Source organism: Podarcis erhardii (assembly GCF_964252035.2).
Source record: "Podarcis erhardii genome assembly, chromosome: Z".
Classification (NCBI taxonomy): Eukaryota; Metazoa; Chordata; class Lepidosauria; order Squamata; family Lacertidae; genus Podarcis; species Podarcis erhardii.
In genome coordinates this window covers 46,731,259-46,752,055 of record NC_138504.1, presented here as the reverse complement: position 1 = coordinate 46,752,055, position 20,797 = coordinate 46,731,259, and the positions used below count along the sequence as shown (strand labels likewise).

General features: G+C 44.5%; 1 protein-coding gene across 5 annotated transcripts in view; it reads left to right on the top strand.

Moving 5' to 3' along the window:
• Positions 1-20,797, top strand: part of CDK5RAP2 (CDK5 regulatory subunit associated protein 2) — a 144,891-nt gene that overhangs the window by 24,807 nt on the left and 99,287 nt on the right. For all 5 annotated transcript variants that reach the window (XM_081847424.1, XM_081847425.1, XM_081847422.1 and 2 more), the window contains exons 6-12: positions 175-295; positions 2,678-2,832; positions 3,118-3,280; positions 6,561-6,614; positions 9,387-9,506; positions 12,013-12,096; positions 15,755-15,973. In XM_081847424.1, the coding sequence (XP_081703550.1) occupies positions 175-295; positions 2,678-2,832; positions 3,118-3,280; positions 6,561-6,614; positions 9,387-9,506; positions 12,013-12,096; positions 15,755-15,973 (916 nt within the window). The remainder of the gene's footprint in view (positions 1-174; positions 296-2,677; positions 2,833-3,117; positions 3,281-6,560; positions 6,615-9,386; positions 9,507-12,012; positions 12,097-15,754; positions 15,974-20,797) is intronic.

The following is a 20,797-nucleotide window of genomic DNA, read 5'->3' as shown; positions in this document are numbered from 1 at the left end:
ATGTACATAATTCCCTTCCTATTTCATCCTCACCAAAATGTTGCAATGTAGGTTAGGCTGAGATATTGGTAATAACATTATAGTAATGCTGATTCTGATTTATTAGGTAGTGAGTGAAGTCTGGTGACAATCTTCTCCTAAATTTCTAAAAGGATCTGTGCTTTTTCTTTGCAGTAAAGCAGTGGAAAGCTTGGCTCAAGGTGATGCTGAAATCAAGCGTCTGAAGGAAGAGGCTCATAAGGAAGTCCAGCAAGTGGAAGAAAGCTTGAAGTGCAAGATAAGCCACTTAGAGGAGGCAAGGCAATATGTTTTCATAGTGCACGTGCAGGTGGTTTTATGATTTCTGCTATTATACTTTGCTGGATCTTGTAGGGGAGCACTTGTCTTTCAGTAATAATCTGAGAGTAAGCCCTCACTTTCCTAAGTAAGAAAAAACTCAGGTAATTCAGTCTCTCTCTGAGGTAGGATGAACAATGGACATGTAACTGTCTCTTCCCTCCCTTGGGACAGGTTGGGGTTGGGTTGAAGTCCAAAGAGGCTGGACCAAGGCCATAGTAACATTCTTAGGTGCCAGAGGCAGGTCAGGGGTTCAGGGGTGCGTTTCAAAGAAGGCAAGTGGAACAAGGCACTAAGGCTGCTGCTGCTACTTGTGGTGACAGGTTGTTCAGACTGACTTATGGTCCAACCCTGAGGCCAGGGCTTCATGAGCCAAGGTGAACTGGGATATGCACATAGGGTCAGCTGGCAATTACTGCAGCTGAGGTGACACCCTTGTTGACTGCAATGATTAGTCATGCAGGGGAAGCAGAGCACCAGTGGTGGCAAGGTTACTGAATGCCTGATTTGAGTCACACACACCGTTGCACTTTACAGTAATGTTGAAAAGGTTGGAGGGGAGGGATTTGGTTTTTCGGACGCTATGAATCTTGCAGGGCCGGGAAATCGGCTTTGTGGGGTGGTGAATGCTTTTCTCTGTGAGGGAGTCTTTCCGGACCCCATTAAAGAAGTGGTTTTAAGCCACTTCTTAAAAAACCATCTCTGGACCTGGCCATTATGGCCAATTATCGCCCACTCTCAACTCTTCCATTCTTGGGAAAGATAATTGAGTGGGTGGTCGCTGAGCAACTCCAGGCACATGAAGATGCAGACCTTACAGTTGGGATTCAGCCCCCATCATGGGACTGAAACCGCCTTAGTCGTGCTTGTCGATGATTTTGGGTGGACTAGGACAGAGGTGAAAGCTGTTTCCTGGTTCTGCTGGATCTCTGTCGCTTTTGATACTATTGACCATGGTGTCCTTTAGGGCAAAACTAGTTTGAATTTCACATCGTGATAACTGTTTCCTAATATTTGACCTGGTAATATATTGCAAATCACAATATGTTTTATGGCTAGGCCTCACACATATTGAGGTGATTGATAATATAATTTAACAGTTTTAGACCCTTAAGTAGTAGCAGTTGCCAAGACATTGTCCTGTTCGCCTCTGTGTAGTTCCTGCCTTATTTCCGCTATTGAGTTATATCAATATATCATGATGTTTAGCTGCTGATATATCACACTATTGAAAGCCAGATATCGCCCAGACCTAGTGCCGTTCTGGACCATGTTAGGGGGGTTAGGAGCTGAGGGTTACTGTTATGTAGTGGTTCCCCTCCTTCCTCTGTGTTTGAGTCCAGAAAGTGGTGTTGGGAGGTGAGTGTTCAGACCCCTGGGCGCTCATTTGTGGGGTATCTCAGGGCTCCGTCCTCTCCCCCTTGTTTTTTTTATCATTATATGAAGCTGCAGGGAGAGATCATCGGAGGGGTTTGGGCTGGGTATGTGGATGATACCTAGCACTACTTCCTTTAAATTGGAACCACTGAATGCGTTGAATGTCCTGTGTGAGTATTTGGAGGTTGGATGGCAGCTAATGGATTGAGATTGAATCTCAGGATAAGACAGAAGTACTGTTTTGGGGAGATGGGGTGAGCAGGTGTTGGGGATTTCCTGGTCATGAATGGAGTAACTGTGCCCCTGAAGGACCAGGTACACAGCCTGGGAGTCATTTTGGACTCACAGCTGTCCATGGAGGTACAGGCCAATTCTGTGTCCTTGGCAGCTAACTACCAGTTCCATCAGGTATGCTGGCTGAGACCCCATTTGCCCGCAGACTGGTAATATAGAAAAGCTGGTGGAGGAATAGTTTAGCCTCTGAAGACTGTCAGTAACTGTCTTTAAGGTGGTCCTCCTTGAACAAAAGAACATCAAAGGCAGATTGCAATGTTAAGCAGTTGAATTGGAATACATCAGGAGAATTTTCTCACAACAAATGTCTTAATTGGCTGACCTGTACCAGGATGTCTATATTATCTAATACTGTTTTTGGTGAATGGCTGCAAAGTAATTATCACCCTCTGTACTTTCCTGCATTTCATTTTCTTCTGAGCTCCTATGAATAGTTCTCCTCTTTCCTATGCAAGTATGTAGCTGTAACTTACTCAGGGCTTTACCTCTTGTATGTGATTAAGTCTATTGTGGTGCAGAAAAGTGCATGTCATATTAAATTCCACCACAAGTAGTGATCCTTGCTGGGCAAATGAGCCCAGGTGGGTCAATACTGCTTGAGAAAGTATTGCAAAAGTTCACTGGCTGTGAATGGTTGGTTCATCATGCATCTCTTATTTTCTGAGCACAGGATCTTAAGGTGGCGAAGGAAGAAGTAGAGAAAGCGTTTGCAATGACGGAGCAGGAGAGAGTACTAAGACTTGCAGCCGAACAGCAACTTTCTTTGATTACAAATAGGCAGTCAAAGGATCTGGATGTGATGACAGTGCTTGAAGAAAAGGACAGGTTAGGCTGTTATTATAGATGAGTACTCATTTTGTCAAATTGGTCCGATCTCCCTTGACTACACCCCTTACTGACCTTCCTTCATATTCCAAGTGATTTTGCCTGACTGGAATATCCTTGAACTCTGTTAATGCCTCTTGCTTTTGTTTCATTTTCATTGGGCTTGTTGTGGGGACAAGTTATGGTAAGTCCATTCAGTGACTAGATGTATCAATCGGATCTTATGTCTTTCCCTTCTGCTCTGCCTATGTCATCATCATCATGGTTCTGTTTCTGTAATTTTAGGTGTATTGAGCAACTGAGTCTTTCCCTGAAAAATAAAGAAGCTTTAATCAAGTGCTTGGAAGCAGCAGAGTCCGGAAATAGATCTTTGGAGGAGAGTTTGTCAGAAGAAAAAATCCAAGATCATCCTGGTGCTTTAGTGCTTGAGAAAGAGAAGGAGCTGGAGGTGAGGACTATCAATAGGGTAGAAAGGTGGAATGCCATCCCTTGAGAAGACCCTGTTTGTCACCCTTGTTGTTTTCCCACAGTTATCTAAAGCATGACTTCCACTGAGCACAGGAGCAGTCTGTAAGCTGAGTTGATACAGACTGTACTTTTGCAATTTTTTCTGCAGATACTCTTTGCTTTCCCCCCTTATTTTGTTTTTATCTTTACCTTTCTGTTCCACCTTCTTTCCAAGGCCTCAAGGTGTTATACATGCATCTCCCCCTCCCCATTTTGTTTTCACAACAGCCATGTGAGTCAGGGCTGAGAGAAGGCAATTGGCCCAAGATAACCCTGTGAGCTTCATGGCTGAGTGGGTATTTCAACCCTGAGCTCCAAGGACCTAGTCAAATGCTTTACATTTTACAAATACTTTACTACAACTAATCCAGTATGCGGCAGCTAGACTGGTGACTGGGGACGGCCGCTGAGACCACATAACACAGGTCTTGAAAGACCTACATTGGCTCCCAGTACGTTTCCAAGCACAATTCAAAGTGCTGGTGTTAACCTTTAAAGCCCTAAACGGCCTCGGCCCAGTAGACCTGAAGGAGCGTCTCCACCCCCATCGTTCTGCCCGGATGCTGAGGTCCAGAGCCGAGGGCCTTCTGGCAGTTCCCTCATTGCGAGAAGCAAAGCTACAGGGAACCAGGCAGAGGGCCTCCTCAGTAGTGGCGCCCACACTGTGGAACGCCCTCCCATCAGATGTCAAAGCAATAAACAACTACCTGACATTCAGAAGACATCTCAAGGCAGCGCTGTTCAGGGAAGTTTTTAATGTGTGATATTTTAGTGTATTTTTGGTTTCTATGGAAGCCGCCCAGAGTGGCTGGGGAAACCCAGCCAGATGGGCGGGGTACAAATAATAAATTATTATTATTATTATTATTATTATTATTATTATTATTATTATTATTATTTAACAGGACACCAGGGGATAGCCACCAGGCTATGAGCCACTTCGCTCACTTTCTCAACTGCTTCTCATTTGGTTCTTATTGGTCCAGGCTTCTAGCAATGTAAAACAATTAATGAATTCTTTCTCGAAGGCATGGGTCACACTGTCATCAAGTTTCAGAAATGTAGATAATTAATTATTATTGCATTTATATCCCACCTTTCCTCCAAGGTGCTCAATATTGTGTAATATTCTTCTCCCTCCCCATTTTATCCCCACAACAAAGCTGTGAGGTGGGTTACACTGTGAGACAGTGACTAGCCCAAGGTCACTTAAGTGAGCTTAATGACCAGGTATGGATTTGAACCCTGGTCTTCCAGGTCCTAGTCAAATGCTCTAAATACTATACCACACTGGTGTACCTGTTGCTTCTATGGTCATTTCTATTGCAATGCTAGTAGTTTTTGAAAGTCATAAGTTGCTGAAAAGCTGGTTAATTTGGAGGGTCAGAGAGGGTCCAAAAGGAGTCATCTTTAAACCAACCCATACATAGACCCTTCTGATGCAAATGAGGAGCTCAGTTTTCTTTTGCCTCTAAACTCGATGTGGGTGGCAGGAGAGGGGATTGGGCAGAGCAAGGTGGCACTTTGTATTGGCTGAGCAAGAGGCAAACTTGTTGCTGACACAAATACACCGCCTCCAAGGCCCACAGACATTCTGATTCCTTATATCTTTGAGGGATGCTCTGTTAGTGGTCCTTGGATATATGGTTTGTATCCACCAGGAGCCATGCATTCAATATTGTATGCCAAGTTCTGCGACACTGCCTCCCAGCTGAGATCAGACAGGCCTCCTGACTGTTGAACTTCAGGTGCTTGACAATGGCTTTCCTTTTTCAGCAGGTGTCTTAAGTAAGCTGTACTTATGCCTGTTTATGGAACTGACATTTTCACCTGCCCTTTTTATTTTAAGTACCATATTGTTTTGGTTGATCTGTAAACTACCGTATTTTTCGCCCTATAGGACGCACCGGCCCATAGGACGCACCTAGTTTTCAGGGGGGGAAATCAAGGGAAAAAATATGATTTCCCCACCGCAGCGCTGCTTTCCCCACTGCCAGCCTCCAAGCCGGGTTGGAGAGTAGCAGGAAGGCTTCGCGCGCCTTCCCACTGCCCCCCATCCTCGGGGGCTGGCGATGGCGGAAGCGCTGCTTTCCCCACCTCCAGCCTCCAAGCCGGGTTGGAGAGTAGCAGGAAGGCTTCGCGCGCCTTCCCACTGCCCCCCATCCTCTGGGGCTGGCGATGGGGGAAGCGCTGCTTTCCCCCACCGCCAGCCTTAAAGAGCAGACTCTCCTGGCTTCAGCAGAAGCAACGCGAAGCCTCTGGAGTGCAGTCTGCGGAGGCTTCGCGTTTCTATCGCTGAAGCCAAGGAGCCTGCATTTGCCCCATAAGACGCACACACATTTCCCCTTCATTTTTGGAGGGGAAAAAGTGTGTCTTATAGGGCGAAAAATACGGTACTTTTTGGCTTCTATGGTGAAAAGAGGTTTATAAATATTGATGATAGTTTTTATTTTATTGAAAAGGGCTATTTTGTGCATAATTCATTCTGCTACCACAGAACCAGGTGGTATATTGGTTTGAATGTTAGAACAGGACCTGGGAGCATTGGATTCAAATCCCCACTCGGCCCTGAAATTCACCAAGTGACCTTGGGTCAGTCACTATCCTATCAGCCTAACTTCCTTTCCTGAGTTGTAAGGAAAAAATATGTGTGTGTGTGTACAATCACATAAGGTCCTTAGAGGAATAGTTGTGTAAATATGTCATAATAATTCCCTAGTTGCATGAGGAAAGTGTGCATGCTCAGTCCTTGTTTGGGTTTATGGACGCATATGGGGCACTTCTGACTTGATTTAATTACTTCTATCCTGCTTTTATGTCCAGGATCTTACAGCCTCTTACATGATTAAAAACAGTAAGATGATTAAAACACTCTTATCATAAAAAGTGTGATTTCCAACCTCCCTTGATTTTTCTGTAAAGGTGGGGTGTATATTGTAGCTATAACACCTGCTCAGCTTACCCTCTCACAATTGGGTGTCTGCATGTGGACATCCTGCCTAACAAATATAGGGAGTTAAAAGGGGAAGCATAGCTATGCTTGTGCACAAAAGCCAGATTTTTCAAATATTAATCCTTGTGGTCTCCCGGGATGTATATTTTAATTATGTAAATTTCACACATATAATGCTTTTTCTTATTGGAAGTAAAAGAACCTGATAGCTGTCTACCTAGCTAATAATTGACACTGGAGTGAAAACTGGATTATTTTATTCCTTTAGGCTCTCAGAACAGAATTCTACAATGCAAAACATGACTTGGAAAAAAAGATTGCGGTACGTCTTGAATTTTCATTTCTAGTTGTTGTGTATTGGCAGGTACAACCTTTGCAAGTGTCCTTTTATTCTATCATGAGTAGGAGCTGAAGCTCATGTTGTTTCCAAACAGTTTTTAGCCAAGGAGAGAGCTTCCAATAGTAAAAGCTTTTGCAAGGAGTGCAGTGTGTGTTCTTAAGCTTTGTCAGGCATTGGTCAGGATGGAGAACTTGCAGTCCTCCAGATGCTTATTGGATTATAAATAACCCCAGACAGCATGGCCCATAGTCAGGAATGCTTGGAGAACAGACATTTTCATCAGTGTCCCCTGTCCCGTCCTGTCCCACTGTCTCCCTGCTGCCTGCAGAGACTTCATCAGTCCTCTGCTTCCATCACCTGGAAGAGCCAGAAAGAATAAATTGTCCACATGAGGAGACATACCACTCTCTAGGAGATGAAAACATGCCTCAGGACCCTAGATGCTAGGTAGCACACATCTGCAGAGCACCATTTGGAGTAACCTGTTGCACCCGTGGCATCGAAGGCCTGAGGAGTGGATATTTTCCGGCGTTGTCCTTTCTACGTGCCTTCTGCCTTTTAATCTTACGTCTGTTACACACTAGTTTTCACTTAACCACCAGCCACCTTGGAGGCTTGCAGGACAACAGAACATAAATAGTAGAAATAAGTATTGTTTTATTTATTTATTTTAATTTTTATATCAGGACTTATTATACAGCACTTAATCGTCAAAACATCTTAAGTTGTTTAATATAAATTAAAAGCTACCGGTAACCTTTTTTTAACACCTGCTTTCATTGTGATAGTCTTCAAAATAAAATAATCAGTTTTAACAGCATACATTGTAAAGTCAAATTACATGTCAGACATGCATGTCTGAGTAGGCTTGCTTAAAGAAGCAAGTTTTTAAAAGTAAAGGCAAAGGTACCCCTGACCGTTAGGTCCAGTCGCGGACGACTCTGCTGTTGCATGCTCTATAGGCCGAGGGAGCCAGCGTTTGTCCACAGGCAGCTTTCCGGGTCATGTGGCCAGCATGACTAAGCCGCTTCTGGCGAACCAGAGCAGCACATGGAAACGCCATTTACATTCCCACCGGAGCGGTACCTATTTATCTACTTGCACTTTGACATGCTTTCAAACTGCTAGGTGGGCAGGAGCAGGGACCGAGCAACAGTAGCTTACCCCATTGTGGGGATTCGAACTGCTGACCTTGTGATTGGCAAGCCCTAGGCTCTGGTTTAGACCACAGCGCCACCCGCGTCCCTTTTACAGCATACATTGTAAAGTCAAGTTACATGCATGTCAGACATACACGTCTGAGTAGGCTTGTTTAAAGAAGCAAGTTTTTAGGAGGTGCCAAAAACTCTACAGTGAAGGTGCCTGCTTAATATTCATCATAAACACAGTGGATAACCAGATACCTTTGGGGACACCATGGCCCTCCCCTCCTCTCTGTGGTTCTCCAGCAGCTGGTATACAGAGGCACATTGCCTCTGATCTTGGAGCTATCATGCAACCACCATGACTAGTAGCCCAATAGCTTTATCATCCCTCTATCAGTTTCTTATTCTCTTTTCAAGCCATCTGAATTGTTGGCCGGTGCTACATCCTGTGGCAGCATATTTCACACTTAATGTGCTGTGTGAAAAGAGCTTGGATGAAGAGTCTGTTTAGTTCAGCGTCCTGTCTCCCACAGTGGCTGGGAAGCCCATAAGCAGGGTGGTTGCCTGGTGTACTGCCTTTGAAAACAGAGCTTCTGTTTAGCTTTTTTGGTTAGTAGACATTGATAGACCTCTCACTCACCTTTCTAAAGCCACCTAAGCCATCTCCACAGGCCTGGGGTCTTGCCATGTGGAGAAGCACATGGAAAAAGCCTCCACCTTTTATCACTCTTGCACCACTATCCATCTGCTCAGTTCTCACAGCTAATCTGGCCTCTCATCACTCCATCAGTGAGATGCTTATCTTCCCTCCAGCAAACATGCCACAACATTGCGGAATGCAGTGCAGCATTCTGGAGGCGTTGTGGGACTGAGCTGATTCAGAATCTGTTGGATCCCAAGCCAGTCTCACTGTTGTCATGCAGTGGCACTGGGCCCAGTTGCAGTGTCAGCGCCAGGATGGCACAGCAATCCTACTGCCCCCCCCCCGCACCTTTTGCCCTGGACAGTTCTGTGAAATCCCACTTTGGCTGTGTTGTATTTCAGCCTTAAAATGTAGGAGAATAGGCAAGAGTTGCTTTAACCACATTATAAATGTTAAGGATTGCTCCTTTTGTGCTTGACAAAATATTAGGTAAGCAGCATATATGCAGGATAGGGCACCTTTGCCAGGAAAGCTTCAGGCCTAGTTCTTATGGTGGCCAACCTGCATCTACATTGTGCCACTTCAGGCAGGAGGTGGGAACTCACATGAGAGAATGCTGCTGTGTATCCAAAATTCTATGCACTTAGAAAACAAGCTTCTCAGCGAGGGTTCTAACCTTGCCATCTCCCTTACACATTAGTTTTCTGAATACAGAGATTTCTGAGTGCAGGAACATTCAGCTACAGAACCCCCCTACCTCGACTGCCATAGCATGAAGTGGCCCAGCCCAGGTAGCGATTTCCTATCTCAACAGTGAAAGGCTTGTGGCAAAGCTTATGTGGTCCAGATTGCAGTTGCCCTGAGTGAGGAGCTGTGCTCTTTCTTGATGCCTGTGAAATTATTCTTAATATACAAAATGTGTGTCTTGAAAAAGGATAACTGTATGCATTTACTTTTAATCCTCAGTCACTCCAGAAGGAACTTCATGAACGAGAGATGGAGCTTTCTGTCGAAAAGATAAATGCTTTGAAACGAGACAAAACTATCCAGGGATTAGTCCTTGCTGTAAAAGTGAAAGAAAAGGAGGTACATGGATTATGTCATTCTGATAAAAATGTATTCAAGCCATGCTTGATAGTAAGAGATTGAGGGAAGGGCAGGGTGGACATTCTAGGAAGTCTTGCAGGGTTAAGAATACCTACTTAGAGCAAGAGAGGGGAACATTTTTCAGTCCGAGAGCCACATTACCTTCTGGGCAACTTTCTGAGAGCAACATGCCACTGCTGAGCAGGCCAGGGGCAAAAGCAGATGAAACAATGGATGTATATTTTCCCTTTAACAAGTAGGCCCCCTCTATTCCCCCATCCAGGAAAACAAGTGGCAATATCAATGTATCAATACATCGCCCAGGACCAGTTTCAGGACCAGAGTGTGATGTTGCCTTCACCCAGCGGTATATCATGGGTGAATCTGCGGCTGCTCCTGACTCAGGAATGGTGGTGCCTTCACCTGCAATATACTGCTGGGTGAAGGCTCCATCACGCTCGGGCCCTCAAACTGAGGGAGGAACAAGCTGTGAGGTGCCAGAGCTGATGCAGCTCGTTTTCACCCTCGGAGCACCAGATGCCCATGTGCACAGAGGAATGAGCTGCACTGGCCCCGGCCTCGCAAGGCGCCAATGTGAAACTCGTTGCTCCCGCCAAGGCCCGGGCCTGATGCAACTTGTTCCTCTCTACCCTTTTCAACATTCCGATGTATCACTATATCACAATGTTTGGCTGGTGATACATTACAATGTTGAGAAGCTGATAATCAGCCAGCCCTAATTGGAGGTCAAAAACGCATTTAGTCCAGGTAAAAACACTTTGTGTGCAAAGCAGGGTTTGTGAAGTGTGACCCAGTGAGAGTTTTGAGAGCTTGATAGAGAGGTCTGGAGCCCATGGTTGGCCCCCACACATGATCTAGAGATAGAAAAACCCTGCTGGATCAGATTTTCTAGTGTAGTATCTCACAGATGCCTCCAAGAAGTCCAAAAGTAAGATGCAAAAGGAATAGCCCATTACCATGGTTGTACTCTAGCTGCTGGTATTTAGTTGTTTGCTGCTTCTGAAGATGGAGCTTCTACTTAGCCATCATTGCTGATATATGCTTGGGTTTAAGGTGGAAGCTAATATACTATTCTGTATCTTTAAGGGAATAGGATATGCATGGGGAAGTTGTATTCTTATAGCTGTTGGATTTGGTCTTCCTCCCTTGAATGAGAGAGTAATATTGGCAAATACTGGGAACACTCCACTCATTCCTGTACATCAGGGGTTGGCAAGGTTTACCTCGCCTGGGCTGGTTCACTCCAGTGGAGATCCCTCCATGGGCTGGATTGTGAGTGCGCGCGCCTGTGATTTCTGGTGTCTGCAATTTGCGCAGGTGTGATTTCCAGCGTCTGTGTCTGCGCAGATGCGATTTCCTTGCCGAGCGGGCGGCTCAGTTCAGGGGTGGCTCATGGGCCGGTTAAATGACCCCTGTGGGCCACTTGTGGCCCATGGGCTTTAGGTTGCCGGCCCCTGCTGTAGATTGAGGGCATCCTCAACCATCCAGGGTGTCATGTGTTTTGAGTTGTGCTTCTGTGGGCACAACTGCAGAGCCAAGCAGGGGAAAGCATCAAAAAGAGGCATGGTAATGGGGCAGGATCAGGTTTTCCCATCCCTGTTGCAGTGGAGGTTCTGCCCCACCTGGCACAAATTATGAAATCCAAGGTGTGCCAGTCTCACTTCCAGGCAGCAGAAGCATGTTCCCAGATCTCATGAGAAATGGCAGTCTTGAGGTTTCTGGGGTAAAACTGGAAAGCGGCTACGAGTGGGGAAGTGTCATTTAAGAATTTGAGGCAGTTGAGCCTTCAGAGTTCATCTGAGCTCCTGGAAGCAAAGTGGGATGGAGAAGACAATTTGGTTCTTGTTGGAAATATCCTACTCTCATCTGTCTGCGGCTTGGGTGCGAATCCCTGAGCCAAGAACCCTGCACTATCCTCCCACAATCTCCTACAGTAGTCAAATGATGGTTGGGTTCCCTAGTGTTAGTTTGAACACAGGGTTGACCTTTATCTTTCCAGATTGTTTCTTCTTTCTTAGGCAAAGGCTTTGACTCCCCCATTTGTTGGTTATAGGCCAGGGATGGGAAACCTTGGCCTGGAGGTTAAATGAGGCCCTCCAAGCCTATCTTTCTGACCCTCAGGAATCTCCCAGACATGGCCCCTTACTATCCCTGCTTTGCACCTCGGGTGTATTTGCTGGGCTGGAATGTGTCCTTAAGCTCTGATCATGCCTTTTGCTTGTGTGGATGGATAACAGAGAGGGGTGTGCGAGTGTGTATGGGGAGGGCAGAGCAAAGATTGGTACCAGCCCAACCTCTGGAAGTAGGTGAGAGAGACTCCTCATTGCCCCGTCCTCTCTCTCTGCAGTAAAAAGAACATTCCTGGGAAATGCTGGCATTCTTTTTTCATATGGTTGTGGTGGTGTTTTTGTTCTTGCCCTCTCTTGGCTCTTGTGTGTCTTTCACATTCATGAGATTTCACCCCTTTCTGTGTTCTTTCGTTCAGAATGAAAAACTTTGCTCTGAAATTGAAGATTTAAACACATCATTGGCTGAAGCCACCCAGAAAATTCATATGCGGAAATTCAAGGTGAGACAATAAGGATTATTATGGTTACTTCTGTTCCTTCACCCTGTATTTCCAGGCTGAATCAGAGACTAGAATCAGAGAAGGGACCCAAGAGTCATCTGGTCCAACCCCCTGCAATGTAGAAATCTCAGTTAAAGCACCCATTACATATGGCTATCCAACTCTGTTAAAAAACTTCCAAGGAAGGGGAGTCCACCACCTCTCGTGGGAGTCTGTTCCACTGCCAAACAGTTCTTACTGTCAGAAATTTTTTTTCGAATGTTTAGTCAGAATCTCCTTTCTTGTAACTTGAAGCCATTGCCTTGAGTTCTACCCTTCAGAGCAGGAAAAAACAAGCTCGCTCCCTCTTCCATGTGACAGCCCTTAAAATATTTGAAGATGGCTATCATTTCTCTGCTCCAGGGGGTCATGAAGAGTCGGACACGACTAAATGACTGAACAACAACAACAAAAATCATATCTCCTCCTAGTCTCCTCTTTTCCAGGCTAAACATACCCAGCTCTTTCAAGCACTCCTTATAAGACTTAGTTTCCATACCTTTGATCATCTTGGTTGCCCTCCTCTGCACACGTTCCAACTTGTCAACATCCTTCTTAAATTGTGGTGCCCAGAATAGGACACAGTATTTGAGGTGTGGTCTGACCAAGGCAGAATAGAATGGTACTGTTACTTCCCTTGATCTGGACACAATACTTCTGTTGATGCAGCCTAGAATAGTGTTAACTTTTCTCCCCTGCTGCATCACACTGTTGACTCATGTTAAGCTTGTGGTCCACCAAGACTCCCAGATCCTTTTCACATGTACTGATGGTAAGCCAGGTGTCCCATATCCTATATTGGTGCATCTGGTTCTTCCTGCCTAAGTGCAGAAACTTACATTTGTCTTTATTGAGATTCATTTTTCTAGCTTGCACCCAGTTCTCCAATCTGTTACAGTCATTCTGATTCTGTTTTCTGTGGCATTAGCTATCCCTTCCAGTTTGGTGTCATCTGCAAATTTGATGAGCATCCCCTCAATTCCTTCATTCAACTCATTTATAAAGAGGTTAAACAACAATGGGCCCAGGACAGAACCCTGCGGAACCTCTTCTGTCACTCTTTTCCAGGATGACGAACCATTAACCTGGGTTCAGTCAACCAGCTACAAATACACCTAACAGTTACCTTGTCCAACCCACATTTTGCCAGCTTCCTTGTGAGAATATCATGGGGGACTTTGTCAAAAGCCTTACTGAAATCAAGATGCACTGTGTCCACAGCATTTCCCTGTCCACCAAGTTTGTAATTCTATCAGAATAACTTATTTCTGAGAAACCTATGCAATCACAGCATCCTTTCTAAATGCTCACAGACCGACTTGTTGAATTATCTGTTCTAGGACCTTCCCTGGTATCGATGTCAAGCTCACTGGTCAGCCATTGTCTGTTTCCTTTCCCCTCTTTTTGAAGATGGGGACAATATTTGCCCACATCCAGTCTTTAGGGACCTGACCTATTCTGCAAGAATTTTCAGAGATAATAGGCAAAGGATCTGAAATTGCACCTGCAAGCTCCTTTAGTTCCCTTGGATGCAGCTCATCAGGCCCTGGAGATTTGAATTTATTCAAAGTAGCTAGGTGTTCCCTTACTACCTCTTTTCCTATTTTGCGTTCCCCCCTATCATTATCTGTTCTGTTATCACCAGGTTGGGCATCACTTTCCTTTTGAGTGAAGACAGAGGCAAAGTAGATGTTGAATAGTTCTGCCTTCTCTCTTTCACTCAATAGCATTTCTCCATCTTCCCTATGCAGAGGACCTACCACTTGCTTGTTCTTCCTCTTACTTCGGACATAGCCGAAGAAACCTTTTTTTATTATTATTTCTAACCTCTCTTGCAACCCTGAGCTCATTTTGAGCTGTAGCCAGCCTGATGTTCCCCCTGCAACTGTTGGCTACTCCTGTATACTCCTTCTTTGTGATTTACCCTTTCTTCTATTTCTTACACATCCCCTTCTTAACTCTCAGCTCATCTGTAAGACCCTTATGCAGCCACACTGGTTTCCTTAGATGTCTCCCACTTTTCTTTCTTGCATTTGGGCCTTCAATTTTTCTCCTTTAAGAAACTCCCATCCTTCTTGGACTCCCTTCTCTTTGAGTATTTCTAACCATGGGATCACACTCAGTAGCTCCTTCAGCTTTTTGAAACTGGCCTCCTTAAAGTCCAGAGTGTGTATCCGACTACGCTCAGTTTTCCCTTGCCTATGTATCCTGAAACCCAGGAGAACATGATCACTTCCTCCCAAGTTTCCGAGCACTTCCACTTCATCGATCAGTTCCTCCCTATTGGTGAGGACCAGGTCCAAGATAGATGATCCCCTTGTTAGTTCTTCCACTTTCTGGGAAATGAAATGGTTAGCAAGGGCATGGAGGCATTTGTCAGACCTTACAGACTTGGCAGAGTTTGAGTCCCAACAGATAACAGGGAAGTTGAAGTCCCCCGTGAAATCTATTTATTGCTGATGGGCTTTTATTTTTTGCCGATGGGCTATTTATTGCTGATGGGCCTTTGGAATTGGTAAGATTAGTTAATAGATCTGTTAAGTCACTGTTGCTAGAAGCTCTGACTGGTTTTTTGCCTATCCATCACTGCTGGCTAATGTGCTTTCTTTTGACAGACCAGGGCAGAATCATTTCCTGGATTACCCATCAGGGGCCTAGTTGCATCCCTCAGCAATGGGTCTTGATAACCTCCCTAGGTAGACGTCTAACTGTGCTTTTGTGGATTGTAAGAAAAATGTTTTTAGGAAGAATCCATGGCTTGTATATTACTCTGTGGTAGCCAATCTCTGTGTGGGATGTACCACTTCAGAATGCAGATGAGGGGTGGTGGGCTCATATGATAGAATGCCTCCCCATAAAAATATTCCCTGCATGCAGAAAGCTAGCACATTTGAGGAAAGGCAGCCCTGGAATTCTCCGCCCTTGACATATATAGGGCTGTGTGCAACTCGGTTATACTCAAAGTATGTCCATTTAAATTAGTGAACCTATTGTTAGTGATGTCATTCAGTTGGTCTACTCTGAGTACAAGTAGCATTGAATACCACTCAGTTTTCTATGTGCAGCATTTTTTTATTTATGGAGCAGTCTTCAGCTATGTGAACCCTGTCTGAAGTAGTACAGCCTCAACACATCAACCAGTTTGGTGTGACTGTGTTGAGTGGCTTAAGAGTGTGCCATCCACAGTTTCCTCCATAGAACTAAAGAAGCTGGAAGAGAGTAGGTTTTGTTAATTCTAAATAGATCATCTTCTCCTTTTCCTTAGCCTAATAGCTCACAGTTGTGAGGCTAGACATAAACAGAAAGCCCATCTACAAGTTTTTGTTGTATAGTAGAAACTTGTCTGATGCTAAAATTACTTGCCCTAGGCAAGCAGCTAATAATAAGCCTGCCTTTAGAAGTCTTAATATGTTCCTGAATATCTGTTCTACAGGCTTCATTTGGAGAATATTTGTGGCTAGGCTCTTTCACAAAACAGTTTGGGCAACTGGGCTTGTCTTGCATTTGTGACATGAAAACTATGTTGATGTAGATCTGTGAAAGGCATGAAAATAAAAGAGAAAGTTGTCCTCTGTGTTGCATGACTTGTGCTAACTGAAGTCACTGCTTTTTTCCCTAGGGTGTTGAAGATCCTCAGACTCTCTTGATGGAAAAAGAAAGTCTCCTGGCGGATTTGCGTTCTGAAAACCTGACCAAAGATCTAGAGAACCATAATCTTCAAAGGAAAGTTAAGAAGACCGAACAAGAGTTGCATGATTTGAATCTTGAGAAAGAGACATTGGTAAAGGAACTAGAAGAGGCTCAGCTACAGAAAAGTAGAAGTGACAAAGCCATTAATGTTAGTATTCAATTTTCCCTGTGTTTAAGAAATGCAGTTAAAAATAGTTTGCATAATTTGTAACTTCCTAAACATGAATATGAGTTGAGAGCAGGGAGAACTCACTGGAACTCAGTTCCGGCATCTCTCAGGTAGGTGCTATTGCCATTCTAAGAGAACAAGGGAGGTATTCATGGTGCGTTCCAGCACCTCTTTTTCTCGAAAAAGGCTACTGTCACCTCTATATTGGAGATAAACCCCTCCCAGACTTTTACTTACTCATTGTACCCACACAAATAGAACCTGTTACAAAATGTTGAAGTTTCTACTGCTTCTGTTCTGGCTGCTTCAATCCATTCCAGTCCCTGCCCCCTACACATGGGTCTAACAATTACTCTAATATGAGCAGAAGTGAACTTTCCTTACCTCCTCAGTTATTTTTCATCCAGCCCTGTTTCCTTCCTGAATCAGAGTTGGACTAGAGGAGAAAAGTTTGAGTAACTGAGGCTTGAGAGGTGATGTGGAAGAGGATTCAAGTACTCTCACTTGTTTTCTTGTTAAAATGAACACACCGTGTATGTGACCTGGTCCAAAAGTGGCTAATTTATGTGGTGTCAGATCTGGTTTAGCCCCTCATTCCCCTCAAGGCCACTTGTAATATTACTTAAAGCCAGCAGAGGGGTCTCTCTGTCCACAGATCCAAGGCATCTCCCTCTCTCTGCCATAATCCGCTTATATATGATAACTGAATTAAAGGTGCAGTCTCTTGTCTGCTGGTTCTCTGATTCTCCACTCCACTACGGGGTGAACCTCTGAGACACCATCGAGACAGCCTCTATCATTAAGACAGGAGTTGGCAATGATGGAACGTTTATAATAGTCTGAAGATAATTTTCAGTGTCTGCATTTACCATAGTCTGCATATCTGTTTTGCCATCATAGCAGGCACCAAACTATAGTGGTTTGAATGTGTTATTCTTTATTCAAAAAATGGTTCTCTTAAATGTGAAAAAACTTTGAGCTACCCTTTGAAGATCATTATAGTTTTGGTGTGTGGAAAAAAGATAGTAAGAATATGAACATAGGGCTTCCAACTCTGCCCCCCCTTTTTTTGGAGGAATAGACTATTGCTGCTGGTATTGGCCTATGTACTATGTACTATGTACATGACATCTAGTTAGTGTGCTATTTTTTGCTTCAGTTCCTAACCAGTGCTGGCATGTTCACTGCTGCCTTAGGAGCATAGGTAGTTGCCTTGCACTGAATCATACCACTGGCCCATCTAACTCAGTACTGTATGCACTGACTGGCAGCTGCTCTCCAGGATTTTAGGCTGGATTTGTTATTGTGTCTAAGCGCTGGGTGCAGATTTGCCCAGCAGAATTATTTGTACCTACCTTGGCTTGAGCTAAAGTTCCTAGGATTTTTCAAAACTTGTATTCAACTGATGCACATTTGTAGTGTGGACATGCTGGCTGTACTTGCATGTCACAGTAGACCATGGTTTAGTACAGGGGTGGGTGACCTTCAGCTCGAGGGCCACATTCTCTCAAAGGCATCCTTTGGCGGGGTGCATTCCAGTGCTAGGCATGGCTAGATGCAAAAGTAGGCAGAGCAACAGATGTGACTCTTTACCTTTGTACAGGAGGTTCCAGGCATGCACAAGCCAGAGATTTATACACACCTCCATCTATCCACCTACACCTCTATCCATCCAAGTAAGCAAGGTGTGTTGTCACATTTCAAGGACATATTATGGCCAGGCAAAAGCACTTGAGGAGGGATTACACCTGAGATCTTATAGAACTGCTGCCTGTCAGAGTAGACTATACAGGACTAGATGGAGCAATGGTCTGATCCAGGGGTCAGCAAACTTTTTCAGCAGGGGTCCAGTCCACTGCCCCTCAGACCTTGTGGGGGGCTAGACTATATTTGGTGGGAAAATTGAATGAATTCCTATGCCCCACAAATAAGCCAGAGATGCATTTTAAATAAAAGCACACATTCTACTCATGTAAAAACACCAGGCAGGCCCCACAAATAACCCAGAGGTGCATTTTAAATAAAAGGACACATTCTGCTCATGTAAAAACATGCTGATTCTCAGACCATCCGCAGGCTGAATTTAGAAGGCAATTGCGCCGGATCCAGCCCCCGGGCCTTAGTTTCCCTACTTATGGTCTGGTCTATATAAAGCAATTTCATGTGACTGTCCCTTCTGCTTTTCCCAAGGATGACAAAAAGCCTGGAATGAGAGGATTAAGGAGTTATCTCTCAGGATTTCCACAAGGCTGAATTCATCATTGTGCCACTTTATGACCTCTTAGCTCTTCCCACAGATGTTTGCTCAGAGGACCAAAGTCCTTGCTAAATGATCTGCAGCATCCTCAAAAATTGAAGCCTGATCATCTTTTAATGCGGCCTGCTGTATCAAACACCAGAGCCACTGCTGTGAGTTGAATGCATTTCGCCGGAAGCCTGGATGTGAAAATGTTTGCCCATTGAACAGGCAGGCAGGAGTAAAGAGCACACGGCAATATTTTCCTTATTTGACAATTTGGAACCCATTTGAGGGCTGTGATGCAAAATCTCTGTGAACGAGCTCAGCCGCCCCTGTTCTATTAACGTTAGGCAAAATGGTTGCTGTGCTGTGTTGCCAGCCCATAAAACTTTAACAAAATGAACCGTGCCAGGTTTTTTTTTTGCTCCTTTACATCAAATTCTGAATATAGAAGGGAAATCTGAGCTGCTGGCAGGGAAATTAAATGATCTCTAAAATAGAATCATTGTAGAATCAGTGGTCCTTACACATAGTTGGGTAGAAAAGCCACACTGTTGCATATCCATGGGGAATCAGTGGGGAGCTGGCTGTGCAATTGCCTGCTCCCACTCTTCTTATAGGCCCAAGCCAGCTGCTTCTCCCCCTCCTTGTGCCACACTCACTTCAAGGGGGCAGGTGAGCAAGGAGGGATAGTGAGGGGGATGGGGGAGGGCTCCAGGGCAGGTGCAGTTTTAGGGTAGTGCAACTAGTGTGGTTGCACTGGGCACCATGCTGTAGGAAGTGCCAAAACAATGCTATAGAGCAGAGCATGAGAGTGGGGACTGCGCCAAATTGTAGCTTGCACAGGGCACCACTGAAATTTGAGAGCCCAAAGTCTGCCACTGCCAGGGGTTGACAGTGGGCGCTCTGTTGAGGTATGGACCTTGACTGGTGGTGACTCCTGAAGCTTTGATACAAGGCAGGAGTGAGGAACCTCAGGAACCAGGGTCAAATATGGCCCTCCAGGCCCTTAAACACTGATAGTGCCTTTTGCTTGTCTAGATGGGGGATAGACAGGGGTGTATGAATTGAAAATGGTGTATAAAAGCACAAAATGTACATTTTTTTGTTCCACCCACTTGCCTCTGGCCCTACCTACCTCTGCCATGTGATCCCTGGAAGGTTGCCCGAAAAAAACTTTGGCCCTTGAGCTAAAATATGCTTATCAGCCCATGGTGTAAGGGAAGCAAAGCAGCCTGTAGCAAGTCTCAGGAACTAAAAATGGAGGCTGCAGCAGTCCATGGAAGACCACAGGCCAAAGAAGCAAAGGATAAAGCCAAGGGGAATGAAGCTGAAATGTGTTAGTTATAAGCCTAATCTGTTACGATTTTAGAGCTTTTAAATTTATGCTGTGTGAGTGTGTGTGTTCTTTGGGGGAAGTCTTGTGCTTGACTCTGATTCAGAGTCTTGACAGTGGCTGGATTTTGGAGTCATGACACTAATAGGCTACACAGTGAGCTTCGTAGTGGGTTTTAACCTGATTTTTTCCTTTCCAAACCCAACAATATATAATTGCTATGTCACAGTAATTTCCATTTTCTCTCCTTGGGCCGGGTTTCAAGGTGGATTAATCTTATCTGTAGGAACTAGAATGATCCTGAGCATATGGCTACTTATGCACCTAAAAACTTGTTTCTGGCATCCAGTAAAGTACAAAAATATTTTCAGTATTAAGGCCAGTTAATTAGCTCTACCCAGTTGTATTCTGTGTACCTGACTCAGTGCTGACTCTACTATGCTGTATCTGTGGAGTGGATTGCAGATTTTAGTGTGCTTTTTGCTTTTTGTTTTACTCTGAAGCAGTTAACATTTTGGGGCTTTGGGTGGATTTCACAGATGTTAGGAAATCGCCAGAGACGATGGAAGAAAATGGAGCCTTGCGGATGACACAAAGCTCCTCTGACAAAGTATTAAAAGAATTTAGCAGGAAACACAAGTGGACCTTTGGGGTACACGCAGCAGAGCTTTAGTCTTTCTTTAAGCAAATCCCCAAATTCAGGAATTCTTCCAAGCCATTGAGTCTGCAACACATTTCCAGCAGCTGATTAATAATGTGCATCTACCAAATAACAGCTGGTTTAATAAGGTGCATCTACCAGTAACTGTCCGTCATCTTTGATCAGATGGTTGGGAATAGACAATAAGTCATTGTGTTGGATCTATTATGTGATGGTTGTCCCACCACCCCTGTCCTCAATCTTAAACTGAAAGGGTTGGGAGCTTAATATTTTAATTATTCATTCTTTTTCCACCTTTTTTTTCTATTTGACCAAAGGGGAGGACACTTTTCTGACCTTCAGTCTGAATTCTTTTAAGAATGGCTTTCCCATTCATTTTCTAAATTCAGTCATTATTCATCACAGAGCACTCCCTGGAAAAATGAGTTGTGGTGGTCAGGAGGTATTTGGCAGAAAGCATCTCTCATGGAGAATTGGCTCATTCTGTTTGTTGAGACATAGAGGCCACTCACTTTCTTTGTAAGTTTGGGTTGTTCCATTGGAACCTGGTCCCTGAAAAGAAAATAC